Source organism: Mauremys reevesii, linkage group 2, assembly GCF_016161935.1.
Source record: "Mauremys reevesii isolate NIE-2019 linkage group 2, ASM1616193v1, whole genome shotgun sequence".
In the NCBI taxonomy this organism is placed as follows: Eukaryota; Metazoa; Chordata; order Testudines; family Geoemydidae; genus Mauremys; species Mauremys reevesii.
This window is the reverse complement of record NC_052624.1, coordinates 33,557,249-33,580,210: the sequence shown is the minus strand read 5'-3', so window position 1 is coordinate 33,580,210 and position 22,962 is coordinate 33,557,249. Positions and strand designations below refer to the sequence as shown.

Genomic DNA, 22,962 nt, shown 5'->3' with positions numbered 1-22,962 from the left:
TTAAAAATGTAAAAGTGAGAAGTAAGTGCATTTGAGAGATAAGATGATGTAAGAGAGTCAGAAAGGAAACGAAAAGGATACAGAACAAGAGAGCATTTTTGCCTCTTCATCTGAAACAATTTAATCCTTTAACATCAACATTTCAGGTGAGTATTTAAATTAAAATCAGTCCTCCACTAATAACCTGAAAAAAGCAAATGTAAAAAGATAATTTATTTATTAATAAGCTGTTTCAGAGATTGTAGGGAAACAGGGCCCTGCACTGAAGAGCTCACAGTCTAAGTGTGTAAGTTTTTGCAGGATTGGTGCCTAAACAATATAGAGGCAGTGTGAGGGAAGGGATATAATAAATGCTTTTTCTTTTCTCTGAAAAGTTATTCTCTTTAGTTAACAGTAACTATCATTTAAAAAAAAAAAGTTAAACCAAAAGTATTGCTTCAGTCACTAGGGAAGTGTAAGTCAGAAGCAGAATTACCTTATGGCAATGCAGTCGTTTTAGATAAGCAGATTCTTTGCACATTTTAGGTAAATCAGGCAAGCCTCCAGGCTGGTATTCTGGTTGCAGGGAATATGTGGAGTCAGGAGTAACTGGATTTAGAAGCAATTAGCCACACTTTTATCTGGGTGTCCAACTTGATACTTTGGGGTTAATTTTCCAAAGTGTTGAGCACACACCATTCCCATTGATTTCAGTTGTAGCAGATGCTCAGCATTTCTGAAAACCACTCCTCAAGGGATCTCAAAATGGGCACCTAAAAAACAAGAAGGTACCCAAAAGCAATTGGCCAAAAATGCCAGCAGTGGCTAACTCCAAAGCCATCAGTTTGTGGATCAGTGCTCAGTTTCATAGACAGTAACACCTCTCAGAAGCTTTAGGTAAGTAACTAGCTTTACACATTTTTGGGCAAGGAAGTCCATGAGATACCTGCCTATCTATAGCTTACTTTCCATTTTCATGGTTGGAAGAAGGTGAAGAAAGATAACATGTTATTGAGATATTCTCTCACACACACACACACACACACACACACACACACACACACACACTCACACACACACTCACACACACACACACACACACACACACACACACACACACTTGTTTTAGTCAGTCTACACAAGGCATAGAAACCACATCTTTCGGTTCCTATTTCACTGTAGGTTTTCAGTGTGTTCTATTTTGTTTTCTAAGGCATAAGGTTTACTTTATACTTTAAATTCATCTGTGTAGAACCTTTTTGGTTTTGTTCAGCTTCTTGAAAAATAAGGTCTTTATATTCAAGTGTTTCCTTATTCTTTATCTATACAAATAATGCTTGGGAGGGACACAACGTGTTACATGACACTTGGAAAGAAACCAGAGTGCCCTTGGAGTGGAGAGGGCCTAGGTTCTATTCCTGACCCTTTTACTGGTTTTCTGGGTGATCTTTGGCAAGTCCCTCAAAGGCCTAATTTTCAGAGGGGCTGAGAACCTGCAGCTCTTTCTGATTTCATGTGGAATTTCAACACTTCTGAAAATCAGGCCCTTAGCCAATATGTGCTTCAGTTTCCCTATCTATAAAATGGTGATAATACTACCTCCCCACCTTTATTAATCACTGAGAGATCTATGCTATAGAAATATAGTGCACTGAAATGTAATAAAATCTGTTCTAGATTATTTGTCAGGCCCTATAGGATTTTTTGAGGCTTTTAACATAATGCCTGATCTCCCTTTCTGCTTCTTTGGAGTTTGCTTGGATGTTCTCACTTTTCACTGGAGCCATGGCATCTGAGGAGGTGCTTTTTGACTTGTCGTCCTTTATAATTCACTTGATTGATGGATGTTTCCAAGGAAAAGGGAAATAAACCTCTTCAGAGAAGAAAGATGTTTTTGCTTTGCCATCTGATCGTTGCAGGGAGCTTTCCTGACACAGTGTGCACTGAGCCTGGAGGTGTGCTTGCTGTGTGCTGGGTAACGCTGTGAGGCATTCTTGAGGCTGAGTCCATCTCAGTTCTCTTGAACATTATGGCTCTTCATCACCCCTAAACTACGGCAATGCTTAGCTGGCACAGTCATGCTACTTCCTTTTCAGCATTGTTGATTCCAGTGAGCAAGCTTCTCCCAATGTTTGTCCAAGTTATTTAGGTTAATTACAAATTTCCTTTCAGGAAGTCCTTATAAGTGATATTAAATGTGGTATTTGAAAAACTGAGGGAGACTCACAGGATCATCGAACTGTTGTTCATTTTGGTGGGAAGAGAGGACCCTCTTTCTCAGCGTATGTGCCTGGCCATTTGGTAGCATCATCATCCACCAGTGCTGTATAACCATTGAAAAGTATTTGATGCCATCTGCTGGACTGAATAGAATATTACAAGTCAGACCAAAAATTCCCTGGTATTTTGTGAAAGAAGCATCAAGAGTTGAAATTATCCATATGTCCATTCTAGTCCCCTGTATGAGAGGGGCTCTGGTTTGGAGATGTTCTTCACACCAGAAAACTGAATTGGACCGTGGATGTTCTGAGTTGGAGTTTTGCAGGATAAACCACCAACAGTGCACTTGGATAGAAGCAGTGAAATAAGCCAGTGATAATGTCCTTGAGCCCTTCTATCAGCAGTTGTCAGCAGCAAAAATGGCCAGGTTCAAATATCTAGGGGTTCCTCCTAGAATTAACCACAAGCTTGAACCCCTACCCAGAAACCTCTGTGCACCCTTAACTGGCAATGCTTCCCATCTGACATGCACCAACTTTGTGTATAAGACAAAGAAAACGTTATTAGGGGAAAGGAATACCGCATTAATTTTGGGAAACACAGCAACATACAGTAAGTCATTCATACGTTTATATGAGTAGTAGGTAAAACACTCACCCACACAGTCTCTTTGGCAGTAATCCCTTGCCTCAGTTTCCCCACCCGATGATGTGAACAGCCAATGGACATACACCTCTACCCAGATATAATGCGACCCGATATAACACAAATTCAGATATAATGCGGTAAAGCAGCGCTCGGGGGGGGGGGGCTGCGCACTCCAGCGGATCAAAGCAAGTTCGATAAAATGCCTATAACGTGGTAAGATTTTTTTGGCTCCCGAGGACAGCGTTATATCGAGGTAGAGGTGCATGTCCCTTTAACACCTTGCTTTCTCACTGGTGCACCCCATGTACCCCACCCACTCATGGGTTTGGGGTTTTTTTTGGTCAGGGGTTAGTTCTGGAGTGTGGGAGTACAGTCAGGCAGGCTCATCTCTGGCCCCAAGGAGGAAGTACTGCCTTAGTACTACCTCTGCATCATATCTTACCAGGATGCAGGTCCTCGGACTCCGAACCCAGCGACAGTGAGTGCTGCTCTAGAGGTGCTATGTAGGTGACAGACATAGGTCCTTACCAGAGTTAACTCAGTTCTATCATTGCACTATGGAAGAGGTTCAGTGACAAAGGACCCTTGAGCACAGTCCTGGCCACAAGAGATTTACTTCTCACAAGGTAGGAACCCCGTGTGACTAGCTGTACTGCCCAGCTGTGCAATAGTTTGGGTTATGGCAACTCCTCTCAGGGCATAATAAGTACAGTTTTATGCCCTTTTGTCACACAATAGGATAACATTTAATTCCCCCCCCCTACATCCAGCACTTTAATTTTAACCAGAACAACCAACGTTCACACTGGGAGGGCGGATAACAAACATGCAAATAAGGTCTGCTCATCCTGTCTCATCTCCTTGTTCACCAATAGATGGTAGCAGAAATCTCCTGCCCTAGAGTTTCAGAGCTGCCCGGGGTTTACATCCTACTGGACTGTAGCATTGGAGACTAGTTCCTTCAAAATCTAAAATCAGTAGGTGCAATTTTCAGGCAAGCAAGCTGACTGAAATTTGTAGCAGACTCTGAACTATAGGGATATGTCAGTGTTGAGCAGTAGCAGTAAGGGTTCCAGAACCACTTCAAAGAATCAAAGGATTTACGTGCCCTGGAAAAAGTGGTTACGTTTGATGGTGTTGCATTATGTATAATCCTATAGATACAATAGGATGGAATTTTGCGGCAGTGTTGGTGAGAGGTACAAAGGATAAAGGGGCATAGAACAAAACCTTGGACTAGCGCTAGAGCTAGACTCACAGGTAGACAATGAGTCTGAAGACAAAAATCTGTTTCAGCTGATGGTCTGTGCTTATCCAGATTAAATATGCTCTTTAGAAATGATAATCACGTTGCACTTTCAGGCTGCATGTGTTACAGATTGCAACAGACTTCCTCTGTTTACACATTGAGCGCTAGGCACTGAACCATGACATTGCTAGACTTTATTGACCTGTAGGTCACATTTTAGCTTTCTAAAACTCAGGTATTTACATTGCAGACCTCTCTTACAGCCTGTTACATTTGTTATAAGCAGATGCTACAAATGTTAATCCCTGTGTGCCAAAGTTTGTGATTTCATTTTTTACACATGGATAATTGTCATCTTCATGTTAACATGCTCTAGAAAGTCATTGTTCCCATTGCAATCACCATACGAGGCTTTGACTTTTTTACATTTTGCCTGATATATGTAGGTTTCTAACTGCAAGAATTATTCATTCCAGCATCCCCAGATTCAAAAGGAGTCACAATATATCAAGTATTTATGCTGTGATGACCAGTGGACTCTACAGCAGTGGATAACAGGAATCAGAATTGCCAAGGTGAGAATGAAGACAACTCCCCCTCACCTCCCTCAACTAACTGGCTGTCATTGAAGCTCACTGCATCCAGTCAGTGTACAATAAGTGGCTTGATCCTAGCTTCTGTATCTGCCACTGTTTCTTGCTGTGGGATGACACCAAATAGACACCCCCCAGGCTTCCCCCCATCTCCTTTACAAAGTGCTTTGAAGCATACAGTGCTATAGTATTATTTTAAGCAGTTATCTTGCATTGAGTGGATCCTAGGGCAGAATCCCATTGAAATCAATAGGGTGCAGGGGTCAATAGACTCTATACAGGTGTAGGGATTCTCTCTGGCGTGTCCCACTACAGATTCAGGCTCAGTATTTGTAGAAATAGCTGCTTTCTAACAAAATTTGGGAAAGGATTCAAAAAAAAGCAGCTCACAGCAAATGTGTGTTTGGACATGCAGACAGTTGCGTTGACTCTGCTCCAGGATTAAAGGTGCGCTTTATTTCCCCAGTATGGCAAGACACTGTATGATAACTACAAACGCGCAGTACAGAGGGCCAGTTTGGCCTCTGGATGGGCAAACCTGGCGACTGTGAAACCAGCTGTCACTGCAGGATCATCCTTGACAGGTATCTACACTGTTTGACATGGTTAAACCTTAGGCAAGAGTGCTGAGGATTTTCTGTCCCATAAGTTTAGTAATAAGACTTTTTGTTCTGGCCCACAATTGTAACCCCTAGCTATGGTATACTGCTACAGGAGATAAGTTCACATCTTTGAACATAAGTCACCCAGAGCAGAATAGAGTTAACATGCATTCCTGGCACATTTCATAGAATGCTTTTCTGGTGGCTTCCATGTACGGGTTCCCCTTCGCTATGCCTCCTCTTGACTAAATGTTCAAGATCCTGTAGTCTCTCATTCAGAGAAAGACGTGTTCTTCATCTCTACACTGTCACTCTTGGAACGGTTGCTCCAGTGGACTTTTCTGAGGATAATGCTGTTGCCACTCCAAGAAGTGATCAGGACAGCAATGAGCCACTCTATCTAACAATGAGAATGAGATAAGGAAGAGAACGCTATTTCCATCGCAACGTGGAACAAGGGGCCCCAGAGTCTTTAGCAAACTCATCTTCACTACAGCACAGTCACAAGGGGGCAGCATGGGGGTAATTTCTAACTTTACATACAGTAGATCTGTTGCTTTTCTGTTGCCCGTTTATCACTGTAGAGCAGTGTTTCCCAAACTGGGGGGGGGGGGCTTAGAGGATCATGAAAGGGTACAAAGGGTCATGACATTAAAAGTGGGGGGGGGGAGAGAGAAAATGCAAGAAAGCCAGAATATGTTCCAGTTGCAGTAGCTCCTGTCCTGGGGGGTTGGCTGGGCTCAGCTTCCCATGCTGGGCATCGTGATCCCATTCACCAAGGCCGAGGTCACAGTGCCACTCAGATTTGGCCTGGCTGCCCTGCTGGCAGAGTGGCAGGGCCCCCAGGTCGCAATGCCTCAAGTGGGGAAAATTGAACCAGCTGTCTCCATGGGCCAGGCTACTGCTGCAGGGTGTGTGTGTGTGGGGTGGGGGTCTCACTCTGCAACTCACACACGCACACAGACCTGCCACCCCTTAGTGGCAGCACCCAACCACCCTCCCTCCTGGGCTTCCCACTCCCCACCCCCATCTTTGTGCTTTTAATTTTCCCAAAAATACCAAACCAAAGCAAAAAACCAACCAACCAAGTCACACCTCTGACTCCTGGGGATCTCCTTGACAGAGGTGAGCCCAAAGCTGGGGGGGGCGCAGCCTGAAGAAGGTTGCTGAAGAGGCATAACAGGGTATGACAATAGTAACCGGCACTACTGTTTTTACTTCACACATTTGAAATATATTTTATTTGTTACAAAAAGTGTTCTGGGCCCCCTTTTAAAAAAATAAGATACATAATGTCTTTAAAACCAGTTAAAATCAAATCAAATTAAACAAACTGTCCCCAGCCCACCAGTATTGTCACCTTCCACATTCCCCCATCACAACACTAAATAAATCAATAAAATCATCCCACTCCAGAATTCTCCAGATACCTTCCCCAGGCCTTACCTCCCTTTGCCCCAAATGCTTGGGGGCAGCAGCATGCCTGGAAAAGTTCAGGTTCCTGGGGACCAGTGAAGGGACTGAGTTCCAGAGTCAAGGGGAACTCCATTTGAGAGGCGTGGGACAGCTGCTGGAGGGATGGTGTAGGGGTGGCGGGTTGAGTCGGATTTGATATTGTGATGGGGAGTACACTGAAGGCAACAGAACAATGACTGATTTCAGTGGGTTTCCACACAAGTGCAGGAATCCATGCTAGCAGATCCCAAAACAGGAGCAGGGCTTACTTGAGCATATGCACCTCTATGGTTTTGACCATTGACAAGAATCCAGGCATAGGTCATAATCGATGATCACACAAAACACCGTGTCTCTCGCAGCAGAAGGATAGCTGTCTTCTAGAGCAGTGGTTTTCAAACTGCCGGTCACGAGCCAATACTGGGTTGCGGAATGTAAGGCACAGGGTCGCAGCAGCTCTGGTCAGCTCCACCGCGTGGGCCGTTAAAAGTCCCATCGGCAGTGCTGCCCAGCTAAGGCAGGCTAGTTCTTACCTGTTCTGACACCGTGCTGTGCCACGGAAGCAGCCAGCAGCAGGTCTGGCTCCTAGGTGGGAGGGCCACAAGGCTCCACGTGCTGTCCCCACCCCGAGCACCAGTTCTGCACTCCTATTGGCCAGGAACCAGCCAATGGGAGCTGGGGTGGGGGGAGGTGCCTGCAGACAAGAGCCTCACGGAGCCACTTGTGTGCCTCCGCCTAGGAGCCAGACCTGCTGCTGGCCACTTCCAGGGCACAGTGCAGTTTGCGGTGCCAGGGCAGGCAGGAAGCTGCCTTAGCACTCCCGCTGCCCCACTGACTGGGAGCCGCCCAAGGTAAGCCCGCGCCCCACTCCCCTGCTCCAGCCCTGAGCCTCCCCCACAACCCAGAGCCCCTTATATGGATGTGTGTGTGCAAATTATATACACAAACAGACACACACAATGGAACACAATCAAAATATAAATGACCTACAGTGGTGATACAGATTAATTTCATACATAACATGTTCAAATATAGACTAGAAGCAGTACAAGCCAACACTTCCACTGCCTATTCATCTGAAAGAATGGCTCATAGTAAATGGTTATATACCTGTTGAAAGATCTTATTAACTGATATCACTGTAGACTTACCTATTGAGGGTTATTAGCATTCTAGTGCAAGCAGGTTATTGGGACTATACATACACTCTGCTAGCATCTATCACACTAGCCCATCATAAAATACAGCAAATTAGATGTGGCCAGAACTTAGTTCCCCCCCCCCCTTCCTTTTTATCATATGGAATGTCTAACAATGAGCAGCTGTTGGCTGACATTCTAAAATGGGGCTGAATATTTTTTTCAAACTGCCATTCACAGTATTAGTTGGAATTAATAGCAATCTACACTCCTGCACTAACATGGGAGGGAGTTTTATTTAATCAGCCTCAATAACAGCTGAAGCATTGCTCAGATGGCAGGTGGAACTTCCTGTTCTCACATCTCATTTGTAGCATGTATGGTGATTGGAACATTGTGGCAAACATTTGTGGTATCTGTAAACACCCAAACTGTAGAGTCTGTGGTTTTTTTAAGGGTCCTTTGTGCCAAAGTCATCTCATGCAATATGTTGTTTTCATCTCTGTCTTGCTACATTAATCTTCATATGGTTGAACACACTGTGTATAATTTCGCCAGCACATGAGGGTGTTCAAGAGACCAAGGCTGCTGCTGTTCCCTAGATGTAATTGTGCAAGAGGTCTGTTGCTATACAGGGCATTTTGTATTCTGCTTTGGACAAAAATTTGCCAATTTAAAAAACTGTTGATAATTTTGTTTGAACTTTGGAAAGACTAGAAAACAAAATTAGAGCGAGAAGGCAGCATGGAATTACTCTGGATTTTCACTGATGTACCAGAGCATGCTTTGGGTGGCTGTCCTTGTGTATAGCGGGTTGGGGATCAAGTGCCAAATGGTGCCCTTAAGACTTATGCCATTTGGAAAATAGAGACAAAGCCATTACTGCCAGGAGGCACTGGCAGCAGGTTTCCATTTAGCTATTCCCTGACTTCCTGATTATATCATTTTGCCAGATAGGTCCACTGCGTGGCGAGGGCCAGGATACGGTGCCCCACATCTATCCACCCTCTCCCCTTCTAGGTTCAGCAGGATTGGAGATTAGAACATTTTTGACCAGACTGACCCAAAAGCTCCCACTGTTTGTGAATTGTTCTTCAGGCCCATTCATAGAAAGACTTCACACACCAAGTAGGAAAAATGTGTCCCCCAGCTAAGCAGCTGGATTATGGATCCCAGCTGGTCCACCAATCTCTCTGCAGAGTGCTTGCACCCACTGACTTGTGCCTAGTGGCCCACATGATTGATTGTATCAGCTTATGGAAGCTCCTTGTTGAATTTCTAACAAATATTCAATATAGTGCCCATAATCAGCATGGCACTTGGAATTAAGTAGATTTATTTCAATGAATACATAACAAGCACATAAAAGCATACATAAAAATACCACCGGCCAAGTTCTACTCTGACTTGCATCATGTGTAGCCTTAGTGAACTCAATGGCACAGCAGAGTTTGGTCTTGCTTCTCTGTTTGTTAAAGTTGTGTGATCTGTAAATCTTCTAATCAAGTCATTTATTGTTAATACTTGGAACTTTGCACATCATATTCATAGCACCTATTTGCTAAATGGACAAGTGCAGCAATTTTATGTCCAAATGCCAGGACTAAAAACCTCTATGCTCAGACATGTATTGCGGGATACTCAATACTCATTAAAACTCTGATCCAAGAAGCACTTGAGCACAGTTAGTCTCAATGACTAGTCCTGTGGCTAAAGTGACACACATTTAACTGTTTTGGTGGACTGGGTCTTAAACTGGCTGTTAGATAAATTATGGCTGGCTAGTTACAGGGTTTCAGTTAGGAAGGAAATCACAGTTCAGTGCTTTCTGATGCAGAAATAACTATCATAGAACAGGGGTTCTCAACCTTTTTCTTTCTGAGGCCCCCCCACCGACATGCTATAAAAAGTTCACGGCCCACCTTTGCCACAACTGTTTTTCTACATATAAAAGCCAGGGGCAGTGTTAGAGGGTAGCAAGCAGGGCAGATGCATGGGGCCCCACACCACAGGGGTCCCCGTGAAGCTAAGTTGCTCAGGCTTCAGCTTCAGCCCCAGGTGGCACGGCTCGGGCCCTGGGCTTCAGCCCCGCATAGCAGGACTTCGGCTTTCTTCCCTGGGCCCTAGCTAGACTAATACTGGCCCTGCTTGGCAGACCCCCTGAAACCTGCTTGTGGCCCCCCACTGTCACAGAATATCATGTAGACCAGGGGTAGGCAACCTATGACATGTGTGCCAAAGGCGGCACGCGAGCTGATTTTCAGCGGCACTCACACTGCCTGGGTCCTGGCCAACGGTCCGAGGGGCTCTGCATTTTAATTTAATTTTAAAAGAAGCTTCTTAAACATTTCAAAAACCGTATTTACTTTACATACAACAATAGTTTAGTTATATATTATAGACTTCTAGAAAGAGACCTTCTAAAAATGTTAAAATGTATTACTGGCACGTGAAACCTTAAATTAGAATGAATATATGAAGACTCAGCACAACACTTCTGAAAGGTTGCCGACCCCTGATGTAGACTTTCTAGAAGTTTTAGGGCCTGCGAATTCATAACTACATTTAACTTCAATGGGAGCACCTCTGAGAATCACGTCCTTATTTTCCAGTCAGTTTTCTGTGCCTTACATTGTTAGAGAATCTGCTGTAGTATTTTAATGTAAATGTGGCCTCAGCAACATATTCTATTTCTTTTCCAAACCTATCAAGTGGATATAAACTGGCTATCAACAAGTTTAGGCTTGAAATTAGACAAAGGTTTCTAACCATCAGAGGAGTGAAGTTCTGGAACAGCCTTCCAAGGGAAGCAGTGGGGGGGGTAAAAAAATCTAACTGGCTTCAAGACTAAGCTTGATAAATTTATGGAGGGGATAATATGATGAGATTGCCTACAGTGGCAAATAGCCAGTCTGTGACTGCTAGCAGCAAATATCTCCAGCTGCTGGTGATGGGACACTAGATTGGGAGGGCTTTGAGTTACTACAGAGAATTCTTTCCCAGGTGTCTGGCTGGTGAGTATTGCCTACATGCTCAGGGTGTAACTAATTCCCAAATTTGGGGGTGGGAAGGAATTTTCCCCTGGGTCAGACTGACAGAGAACCTGGGATTTTTTTGTCTGCCTCTGCAGCGTGGGGCATGGGTCACTTGCAGGTTTAAACTAGTGTAAATGGTGAAGTCTCTGTAACTTGAAGGCTTTAAATCATGATTTGAGGACTTCAGTAACTCAGTCAGAGGTTAAGGGTCTATTACAGGAGTGAGTGGCTGAGGTTCTGTGGTCTGCAATATGCAGGAGATCAGACTAGATGATCATGTTAGTCCCTTCTGGCCTCAGAGTGTAGCACCTTGGATAGGAGTACCTGTGACACTCAAGCTATCATACTTTGTTTTGTAACCATGCAATAGCAGTGACTGATGTTTCTCGTGATGTAAGCACAGGATATGGAAATTGTAGATCACATCTTATTTCTTCAACTGAAAATGTAATCCATAAAGATACTATAACTCTGAAAGGCCTTTCTTCCATCTTCATTGGGTCTCAGCATAGTAAATTACACTAAGAAAACTAGACCATCTATTGAGGTTCAGAAATTTATGCATCAGATATCAAGGAGGTATGTCTACTTCTTTCACATGTTGAAGTTTCCAAAGGCCCCAGACTAAACTGGAGAGTTCGTTTAATCCATACTAGACTATATAGTTTGTTTTTTCTAATAACCACAAGCTCTATTTTGTCATTATTTGGTTTGGCAACACTGACATTTATACACAGTCCCTTACACAACACTGACAGCATGCAAAACTCTTCCAGGGTTTTAGTTTAGCCAGCTAGCAAACATTTACTACTACTCTGCAGTGTATTTGGTTTCTCAAGCCTCCCATAACTCCCTCCTAGAGAAAATACAAAGATTCAGAGCTGTGAACTGAGTTAATAATGACAAGTAGGGCTGTCAAGCGATTAAAAAAATATATTGTGTGGTTTATTGCAGTGTTAACAATAGAATACCAATTATTTTACTATTTCTTTTGTAATTTTTACAGTGCATATATTTGTAATAAAAATAATACTATAAAGTGAGCACTGTTCACTTTGTATTCTGTGTTGTAATTGAAATCAATATTGAAAATGTAGAAAAATATCCAAAAGTATTTAATAAATTTTAATTGGTATTCTCTGGTTATAAGTCCGATTAATCACAATTAAAAAAATTAAGTGTGATTACATTTTTTTGAGTTAACTGTGATCAATTAACAGCTAATGACAACTAATGAAAAGGGATGACCCCATCCATAATATCCTAAGACCTCAAATCTGACAGCCTTATCCATATAGAATGATTATACTTTTGTCTCTAAACTTAAGCAGGCTCCATTAAAAAAAATCCAGGAAAAAAATGTATTATTGTACAGTTAAATTCTCAAACTAAACACTATTAAAAGCATTAGCAAAATGTTACACTGTAATTAAGAATTTAACCAATGAAAGGTCAGAAAATACCATCCTTAACTCTACCCACTTGCCACCCTGGCTTAACCTGAAGCCCAAAGACAAAACTTCTTGCCTAGTTCTATGCCATCCTAACTCCCCCTACCACTTCCACCAGTCAAATCCAGAGACCCTCATGCCTCCATCACCTTTTGAGACACTGATAATTCCACGCTGATAATCTTTGCAATACTGTTTCCTTTAGGATTGCCAGTTGCACTTAAAGTAAAATTTGTATGGTCATTGATTTGACTATATGGTTTCACTTGTTTGTTTTTCATAGCAAGTCAATCAGAACTGAATAAAAAAGTGGAAAACAAGCAAGAGGCAATGTTGTAACTCTGCATGGTCCTTTTTTGATGCAGTAAAATCCATGACAGGTCAATTACTGTCTGAGAATTCTAACTTTTTGTACCCTGCTGGAAAATAAACAGATTTGTTAATTCTTATTCTTCATTGCTTGAGTTCTGGTTAATTCTGCACATTCAATATACCTGTGTTCTCCTTCCTCTTTTTGAGACGTAACAGGTACTGTTCAAGCAAATGGACAGATTCTCCAGAGCATACCTCCTGCCAGATTGGAGGCCCAGAAACACACTGAGATGACAAAGGTACAAATCAGAGGTTTCTGTTGGGGCACTACAGCTCAATTTCGCCTCACCCACTCTCTGTCCCTTCAAAGCACTAGAGCATTAAGGGGTAGTGTGTTGGTTTTGCCATTTGGGGAGGTGGATGGCTGATTCCTTCTCCTGTTTCAGTTAAGTATCAGAGGGGTAGCCGTGTTAGTCTGGATCTGTAAAAGCAACAAAGAATCCTGTGGCACCTTATAGACTAACAGACGTTTTGCAGCATGAGCTTTCGTGGGTGAATACCCACTTCTTCGGATGCAAGACTCTTTCAGAGCCACAGGCCATTACAAATACTAAGCTCTTAGAAAGCATTTTAAATCATTGGATCTCAAAGTGCTTTATGAAGGAGGTCAGTATCACTATCCCCATTTTAAAAAAACATTCTTTAACTGACCACAGGGATTGTTAGACACGCCTAATAAACGGGCTGAACGTGCTCTGCTCACAGTTTCTACCAGCCTGGGACCGAAGAACCAAACTCAAGTCTTGAACTTCACACCACGGTAGCCTATTGCTCTACAACAGAGCACAGAGCTGACTACAATCTATCTCCCAATTAATGTATTTCATTTGTGTTTATTTCTGCCAACCATCTCTGTACAGCTGGGACTGAGAATGTGTACTGGGCTTGTGTGTTCCATCCTAGGAAACGATTCCACAAATTTACAAGAATAGACGTAAAAGCACTTTCTGCTTAGGTAGGGCACTTGTAAATGTTAACAGCTAGCAGCTGTCACCTAAAAATATGGAGAGAGTATGTTCAGATTTTGCCCAGGGGGCTTTACTGATCCTTAGCATGTGACCTAGCAATCACATTTGGAATGAAAGGTCACCTAATATTCTGCCAAAGCGCAAACAGCCCTAATGAACTGCTAACCTATATTTTATTTTTTGTAACATGGGTGATGTATGCTTTGCCTTTTTCCCTTAAAAAAGTGATCAAAGCCCTTGTATGACCGGTACATTTGTGGCTGAGTGTGACTAGAGCTTAATGGGTTGTGGGTATTTTTTGGCCACCTTTTTGTTCAGAAAGCAAGTGGAGGAAAGATATATGTTACTGGCACAAATGCAGAAGAATGTACAGGGACAGACTGTCCCTAGCTCTAGCTTTGATGCAGGAGGGGCAAAATTAACTTCCACTTTTTGCACCCCATATAGACCATGGAGTGCTACCCCTGTGTGCTTCCAAGGGCACATATTGCCCCACAGCCCTCCCACACTTCACATCTTCTTGCAAAGCTGGCCAACCACACCAAAGGCAGCACAATGCAGCATTCCAAGGGGTGTAACTCCCTGGACTCCAAGAGGGATTGTGACTCCAGAGTTACAGTACACCCCTGGTACCACGCTCCACCTGTTGAGGGCTGTCGTGGCTAAATGTCACTATCCATTGGCGACATGTAGCTTCCTCATTATTTTAACATTAGCCAAAAATATAGTAGCAACGACTCAGAAAGGTAAAATAAAATATAATGTAAAGGAAGAAAGCAAAAAAAAAAAATCCACACTTGCTTTTTATTCCATAAAATCATGGCAAATTTGAATGGATGAGTCTGCCACAAGCTTTAATAGAACTAATTTAATTAATTTGTAGCTACTAGTATTGACTTTGTGCTTAATTTTCATTCAGACTTCAGCTGGACTTTTCTTTTAGTGTAATGACCTTCTGCCACAGAGAACTGAATTGCAAGCTTCTCCTAGCATTACAGAACATCTGTAGCACAGTGAAAGTTGTATTATATGGGAAAGTCCACCCTGCAGACAAATATAAAATTTTGCTGAACAACAGATGACTTCTGGGTCAAGTTTCCATTGTGCAAATTTAGTTTGTTGTTATTTTAACTTCTGGGGATAAACACACACTAGTGATATAAAAAAAAATCTGATATTTTCAGGGAAGGACAGCTGGTTGGAACATCATGGAAGCTCCTTTACAGGCTTTACTAATTGCAACCACTGTGACATTGTAACACCAGTCATTGTGCTAGAAAGTGCAAAAAGGGGATATATTAATATTCTAAACAGGTATTTTGCAGTGAGAATGCAGCTTTCAAAGCTCATGGGCAGCTGTGGGAAAGGAAACCAAAATATCCTTTGTGCTGACAAAAGACACCAACCCACTTTGATTTCTAGGATGGGGAGTCCTGGTTAGACCATCTGAGTTCTGTGTTCTGTTGAAACAAGGAGTTAATTCTGTGACAATGAGAAATACTGAAATCAGCTTGTGCGTTTCCATGCCAATTCAAATGATATCACTTCGCAACATTAGTTCATAAATGTTCTTACTGTAACACCAATCACCACGACTCTGTTTTATTTATTAAAGGATAAGAAACCAAATGATGTTAATAGCTGCCGTTCAGTGCAGCCAACCAGCCAGCCGGAGACGTACCAGAATAAACGTGCCTCAATAAAGCCACCACCACCTCAAAGGCGATCTTCAGCTGTGAGCTCTACACCTCTTCAACCTGCCCAACCCAAACGCGGAAGCGCAGTTTTCACATCAGATCCAGTCACTTTTCCACCACCGCCACCTGAAATGGCAGAGGATTTGCCACCCCCGCCACCTGACTTCTGTGAAGATCCTCCAGATTTTGTGCCTCCTCCACCACCCACCTGTAGCAGCAGCAGTGAAGACCTGCTACCACCCCCTCCTCCACCTCCACCGGCCTCTGTCTCGAATAAGCCACTACCTCTGACAAAGAAAGTTGGGCCACCTCCTCCAAAAAGGCAAGTGAACACTGAACGGACAGAAGAACCAAAGTCAATGGGGCTGCCTCCATCTGGAGGTGGAAGTGGACAGCCAGATCTCATGTCTGATCTGATGAAAGCCCTACAGAAGAAAAGGGGCAACACATCTTGAAGTTTATGGGACAGACTGACTTTAAACCACAGCTCTCATTGTGGGGGTGTCCTGTAAGGGTTGTGCTGGAACAGGAGTCCCTGGAGGAATTCTGCCTGACCCAGAATTCCCCCTGGGAGGTCCACAGAAGTGCATGCTGGTGGTGATAGCTCTACCACAACTTGAGATGGGGTAGTATGCACTCCCTCTTCACTGAGCCAGCACCCCTAGCTGAGGTGAGAGGTTGGGCCCAACCCCTTGTGCCTCACCCCACTATGGATGGCTAGGGTTGGTGGCAGAAGTACTAGCCTAGATTAGTGCCTTCACTTGGTGAGTGAAGATACAGCCTCTGTGGTGGGATTAGAGCTGGTTGGAAAAGGCCAATTATTTTTCATGGAAAATTTTTTCAAATTTTTCTATATTGACCATTTTTTATTTTCAATTTCTGGATTTTAATCAAAAATATGGAAAATTTCAACAACAATTTTTTTCACCTAAAGTTTTCAGTTTTTGGTCAAAAAATTTTCAATTTTATAATTTGGACAAAAGTTTTTTTAATTAAAAATTTTCAACCAGCTCTGTCTAGGATGCAATGTGAATAAGGCTTTTGGCAGCCCCTCATTCGTACCCTTGCACACCTGTGCCTTGCCATCAACAATCTGCCACTTTGACATTTACTGAAATGGTTTAAATTCAAATGTCCCCATATAAAACTAAAATTACTTTGCTCAGCAATCACAGCAGTTGTCTATAAACTTCATTTATCTGTTTAATTTTAGACTAAATCCTTTTAAGATAACAATTTTTTTTCCTTTGGTTAACAATTTTTGTCTTAAACTATATCTAAAAATATTCATGTATATGAATTTGTCTCCTTCTACACGTCCTCATTTATGCTTCATCGTAATTCTCTCTTGGTCATTTAAGGTACATTCATTATTAGTTCCCAAATAAAAATCTCTTCTATTTTATGTCTGCACAAACAGTCTCAAAGTTAATGTACATGGATCTTCACTGGCATCTGGTATCTGATTCAACTTAAAATATTTTAAGACATCATCTTTGGTATCTTGTGGGCTCTTCCTGTTTTCTTCTTCCCTCTCTTATGAAGCTTATCTTGTAAGACTCTATAATTAATACGCTTTTGCATTTTCAGTGTTTGAAAAACAGGAAAACAAATTGAAGCCAATTCATTCTTAGTATAGAATCAATAACTGGAATTACACTAGGAAAGATTTCGGTGCATCAAAGATCTGAACTAATGAGGGCTACAATGATATGAATATATAACAATTGATCTCCTCCTGCCCATATAGAAAGGGGTATTTGGCTACCTCCACCTCATGGTGCCAGACTCCCTGCGATCACATGGAGTGCTCTCCAGGTTTCGTGCTTGGGTGGTTGGCCAAGGAGAAGTCCACCAATCCCACAAGGAGTCTGCAAGATAGCCTGCTGTATTAACTTTATTGCAGAACCACCTTCTAAAGGGGGATTCCCCAGCCTGTGCCTGCCTCTGAAGTACCTGACAGTGTGTCATTTTATGGAGAGTAATTAGGGAAGGATGGAGAATTAGCTGTGTGCACTCCTTTGGCATAAAAACCCCTCTCAAAAAACACCACGCCTGTCTGATTTTTATATCAAATGTTTTTTATTCTTTTAAAAACTATTCCACTGTTATCAAAATAATGCATAATACAGCAGATCCCTGAAGTAGTTAATATTTTACAGTAAGTTGGTGCTTCTCTGAACACATGAGGAAGACAAACTATTACACAGCTTTTCTGGTGTCCACTGTTCTCAGAGCAATGCTCAGACTATTGTCCCATTTCCTCATCTCCTCGCTCAATCTATTATAGCACAGGGAATTTTTAAATGCAACACACTTTACATTTGTAATTGTGCTTGCAAACATTCAACAACTGATGTTCTAAAAGTGAAAGGTGAACTTTCTTCAAAATACAAAGGCAAACTTAAAGGAAAACTCCAGGGATTAGTTATAACGCCTTGGGTGTTTAGCCATTTGTTTACTATATGCAGGTATGTTTATATCTTTACTGAGTTTAAGAACTTTAACTGTTTCAAAATCTCTATTTCATGACCAGAGTTGATGTTTTAGTGATGTACATAATGAGGTACCAGATTGATGATGTAAAGTAAGAATGAAAGCATCTGATCTTCCAAGAATAAACATTAGAAATGAGAATTTTTTAAAATGAGAACATTTTTAAAAGATTTTTTAAAAAATTTCTAATTCTTCTTTATAAAGCTAATCTGCATTTCTAATACATCTCTCACCATTTTATCTAGGTGTCATAAACGTTAAGGATCACAATATTTTGGTCTGAAAAGAAAACTAAAATTCCTCCCCATTATAATTCACCAACTCAAATGGTATCAGGTCTTGGCTGTTGTCTTCCAAGAGTACCGTTGCTGGGCTGTTTTGCTCCTCCATCATTGGAAGACAGCCTGCTTAGAAAAATCAATCTTCCATTGGGCCTTAGAAGCAGAAAGAGGTAATGGAGAATTCCACAGCTTAGGGTCTCCCATTAAAAACACCGAATTTGTCCTCCATGTCACCCTGACAACTATCATTCACAGTAGTTCTACCTCCCCAACTCACCCTTAAATCACATCTATGATGGTGGAAACTGGAGGAAGAGAGAACTTCTGAAATAACAGGCTGGGACCAAGCTAAGAGCTTTAACAAGTACAACACCAGGCACAATGTTGGTGCTTCAATTGCAATAATTTATGGCAATGAAACACATCTGGCATCAGATAGGGAGATCAGGGTGTAGAGCACTATGTAATGCTCTCTCATTAGTACACCTTACCTACAAAGCACGCCTGAAGCAGAGTGTCAAGAGGCTTGTAGCTTCCATGTGGCTTTCAGGCACTTGAACACTGCAGTGATGCAAGATATATAGCTCATGTGGCAGAGATATAACCCAGAAATTAAGGTATTAGTCATCACAGACAGCCTCATATCTTGTCATAGGTAGGTTAAAAAAAAAAGTATTTTTGACCACTGCTGCTATGCGGGTATTCATAAGAAGCAATGAGAGTAACAGGGCCTGAAAACAGTACAACACCTTAACAACTGGGAGTCTGATTATAGAATGAGATTTTAACTCTTGCCAATACCTCAAAATGCTTCCTCTTCCTACCAGCATGACTTCTGCCTTACTAGGGTTGAGCTTCAGCCAGGAACACTTCATGCAGATTCCAGTTTTTCTCAAACACTGGGACAGTTTGAAAATAAGTGTCTGTGTTCAGTAACAGAGAGAGAGTGCAGTAACCCCAACAGAAGGAAGGCATTGCTACTCATAGCTTCTCATGATCTCACTGAGTGCGCTAATGTAAAGTGGTTGCCATTAAAAAGTCAACATTTGCCGAAAGCTATCACAAAGTTGTATCTAAGATAGCCAGTCTGGAGTATATGTGGAATGAGAGAGGTGATAAGGTTGGGTCTGCTGGAACCAATGAGTGAACTCCTAGGGAAGAGATGTAGCTGCCCATGACACCCTCTGGGATTGATCCAAGAAGCATAAGTGAAGCCAGCTTTGAGGGTTCTGTTCATCCCTGCAAGATGGGCCAGTAGCACCTCATGATTAACCATCAAAAACTGATACTAAATGTAAGTATTAGGATAGATGCTTGGCTTCTGTCAGAATCAACTGTTTTATCAGTGAAAGTCAGAGTACGTTGGAGCAACAGGCCACCATCTTGATGGAAAAACTGATTCTTTTGGTCCTGCTTTCACCATCAAATTGTGAAGGTAAACAGTCCATGTATGAGTATTAACAAAAGATATATTTATGACATACATCATGTTTGGTGATCACTCCTGTGTAGTTATGCATAGGTCCTGAGCCAAAGCCCATTGACATCATAGGGAGACAGTCTCTTAGGTATTACATGAAAGTTTTCCTTTGCATAAACCATGTATGATGTAGAATTTTCTTTGCTTTTACTAACAAGAGTTAAAGTTTGTACAGTGCTTTGAAGATGAACGCAGTGCATTGTATTTTTACTATGCCACGTGGTAGAGATGTTTTTGAGGACAGCATTGTCTGGCCTACACATAAGAGACAGTAATTAGATATTTTTGGCCCAAACCAAACCAGAATTTTCCCTTTCAACTAATTCAAAGAGCAAGGCCCAAAGTTACATAGTTGTCCTATATATCCTTGACACACAAAGTTTATTCTTAACCATTCTGCTTTGGCTGACAGAACTGGGTTTTTCAAATTCCAATGCACTATGTGTTTTGTTGCTGTAATTATTTGGAGCGTATGTCCTTGTCCGTGATTCAACAAGAGACGGTTCTCTTTGAGGACCCATTGCTAAAGGGTCCTTAAAGAGAACACCCTTAGTAGCCTCCTCCCATTTATACTGAAGGCGCTCCAGCTTGAACACCTCTACTAATCCCAACAGTGCAATAATGCACTTATAAATATATCTTAATATTAATAGACAACAGGTTTAATTAATAGGCAGCAGGTTTAAAACAAATAAAAGGAAGTTCTTCATGCAGTGCACAGTCAACTTGTGGAACTCCTTACCTGAGGAGGTTGTGAAGGCTAGGACTATAACAGCATTTAAGAGAGAACTGGATAAATTCATGGTGGTTAAGTCCATAAATGGCTATTAGCCAGGATGGGTAAGGAATGGTGTCCCTAGCCTCTGTTTGTCAGAGGATGGAGATGGATGGCAGGAGAGAGATCACTTGATCATTGCCTGTTAGGTTCACTCCCTCTGGGGCACCTGGCATTGGCCACTGTCGGTAGACAGATACTGGGCTAAATGGATCTTTGGTCTGATCCAGTACGGCCGTTCTTATGTTCTTATCTAAGCAACTTTATACTCCTTTGAAATGAAGCTCTCCTTAGTGAGCAGTTTGTCACATTCTGTGCTACCTGCTGCTTCTGAATGGAGCTCAGGTGTCATACCATGCAGAGTACATTACAGAATGTAGTGACAAATGCTTGAATAATTTTAGCAAGATTTGCATCCAAAACATACACATTAGTCTTGCAAGACATGTGGGAAAAAGGGCTCTTAAAGGCACCCATTTCTGTACCTGCAGCAGCACGCTGGCACAAGACTGGCAGTTGGAAACCCACATTGCAAATGGCAGCAGCACTCGATCAGTCAGAGATGCCAACAAAATTCTCATCAATTCTTCCAGAGTGCTACTTTTGTCAGCCTTGATGCCTGTGAGTTTCGTTCCCCACTCCCACAACCAACATTTTCTGCCTTTTTCCATATCAACCTGTGAGTGGAATGATCTTCCCATCCCAGTTTGCAAAGCCACCAATCTCTTGTCATTCAAATCCCCCACAAAAACTACTTCCACGATGCACACAAATCAGTTCATACTACTATTAAAGAAAAGAAAATTAAAACTACCTAGATTTCTGGATTTTGCAATGTGTCCTCGCTTTTGCATGTTTCTACTTTAGACTAAGCTCATTAAGGCAGGAACTGTATTCGTTATAGTGTTTTGTACAGTGCTTAGAACACTGTTGGCACTATAACAACTTTCTGGTTAACCAAAGATCTTGCTTTCTATTCCATGTGCTCTTGCTGATGTTCTTTTTCTTGTATGCAAACAAACAGGAATATTATAGATACTGTTTTCAAGTGCTCAGATCATACCCAAGACTTAAAGGACTTTAAGAGGTGAATATAGCTGAACCACTCAATAATAGTGACCATAATGTAATTACATTTAATATCTATATAGGGGGGAAATATCAAAGAAACCCACCACAGCAGCAATGAACTTTAAAAAAAAGAGGAACAATACAAAAATGAGGAAGCTAGTTAAATGGAAATTAAAAGGAACAGTGATAAGAGGGAAATAGCTGCAAGTTGCATGGAAATTATTTAAAAACACCATAATAGAGACTAAAACTAGATGTATACCCCAAATAAAAAACAGCAAGCAGAGTTAAAAAATGCTACCAACAGAGTAAAAGAGGCAATTAGAAGCAAAAAGACATCCTTTAAAAGTCAAAAGTGAAATCCTAACGAGGAAACTAGAAAGGCGCATAAACTCTGGCAAGTGAAGTGTGAAAGTATAATGAGGCAGGCCAGAAAAGATTTTGAAAAGCAAAAGATACAAAAACTAACAGCAAATTTTTTTTTAAAGTACACCAGGAGCAGGAGCCTGCCAAAAAAATCAGTGGGGCCACAAGACGATCAAGATACTAAAGGAGCACTCAAGGAAGACAAGGCTGTTTCAGAGAAACTAAATGAATTTTTTGCATCAGTCTTCATTGCAGAGGATGTGAGGGCAATTCCCACATCTGAGCCATTCTTTTTAGGTGACAAATCTGAGGAACTGTCCCGGATTGAGGTTTCAGTAGAGGTGGTTTTGGAACAAATTGATAAGTTAAATAGTAATACGTGACCAGGACGAGATTGTATTCACCCAAAGATTCTGAAGGAACTCAAATATGAAATTGCAGAACTACTAACTGTGGTATGCAACCTATTGCTTAAATCAGCCTCTGAACCAGATGACTGGAAGAAAACTAATGTAACAGACTTTTAAAAAAGGCTCCAGAAGTGATCCTGGCAATTACAGGCCAGTAAGCCTAATGTAAGTACCAAGCAAATTGGCTGAAACTACGGTAAAGAAAAGAATTATCAGGCACATAGATGAACATGATATTTTGGGAAAGAATCAATTTGGATTTTGTAAAGGGAAACCATGCTTCGCCAAGCTATTACAATTTTTTGAGGATGTCAAGAGGCATATGGAGAAGAGTGATCGGGTTGATATAGTGTACTTGGAGTTTCAGAAAGAAAGGTCCTACACCAAAGGCTCTTCAGCAATGTAAGCAGTTATGGGATCAGGGGAAGGTCATCTGATGGATCAGTAACTGGTTAAAGATGGGAACCAAATGATAAATTTTCAAAATGGAGAGCGGTAAATACCAGCATCCCCCAAGAATCTGTACTGGAATCTGTGCTGTCCAACATATTCATAAATGATCTGGAAAAGGTGGTAAATAGTTGATACAAGAGGTTTTGCTTTTAGCTGTTCTGATCCTGTGTAAAAATCAGGACAGAGACATGCTGAAAAACAGCTAGAGAGGGGTTTAAAACA

At 41.8% G+C, this 22,962-nt stretch overlaps 1 protein-coding gene across 2 annotated transcripts in view; it reads left to right on the top strand.

The window, feature by feature from the left end:
• The window catches only part of LOC120396762 (amyloid beta precursor protein binding family B member 1 interacting protein), a 107,729-nt gene extending 89,678 nt beyond the window's left edge, over positions 1-18,051 (top strand). The window contains exons 11-14 of one of the 2 annotated variants that reach the window (XM_039521819.1): positions 4,573-4,671; positions 5,156-5,273; positions 12,900-12,982; positions 15,327-18,051. In XM_039521819.1, coding sequence (XP_039377753.1) covers positions 4,573-4,671; positions 5,156-5,273; positions 12,900-12,982; positions 15,327-15,863 — 837 coding nt within the window. In that variant the 3' untranslated portion in view covers positions 15,864-18,051. Of the gene's footprint in view, positions 1-4,572; positions 4,672-5,155; positions 5,274-12,890; positions 12,983-15,326 lie in introns of both variants that reach the window. The other variant, XM_039521820.1, reaches the window with a different exon arrangement.
• The last annotated feature ends 4,911 nt before the right edge of the window (positions 18,052-22,962 follow it).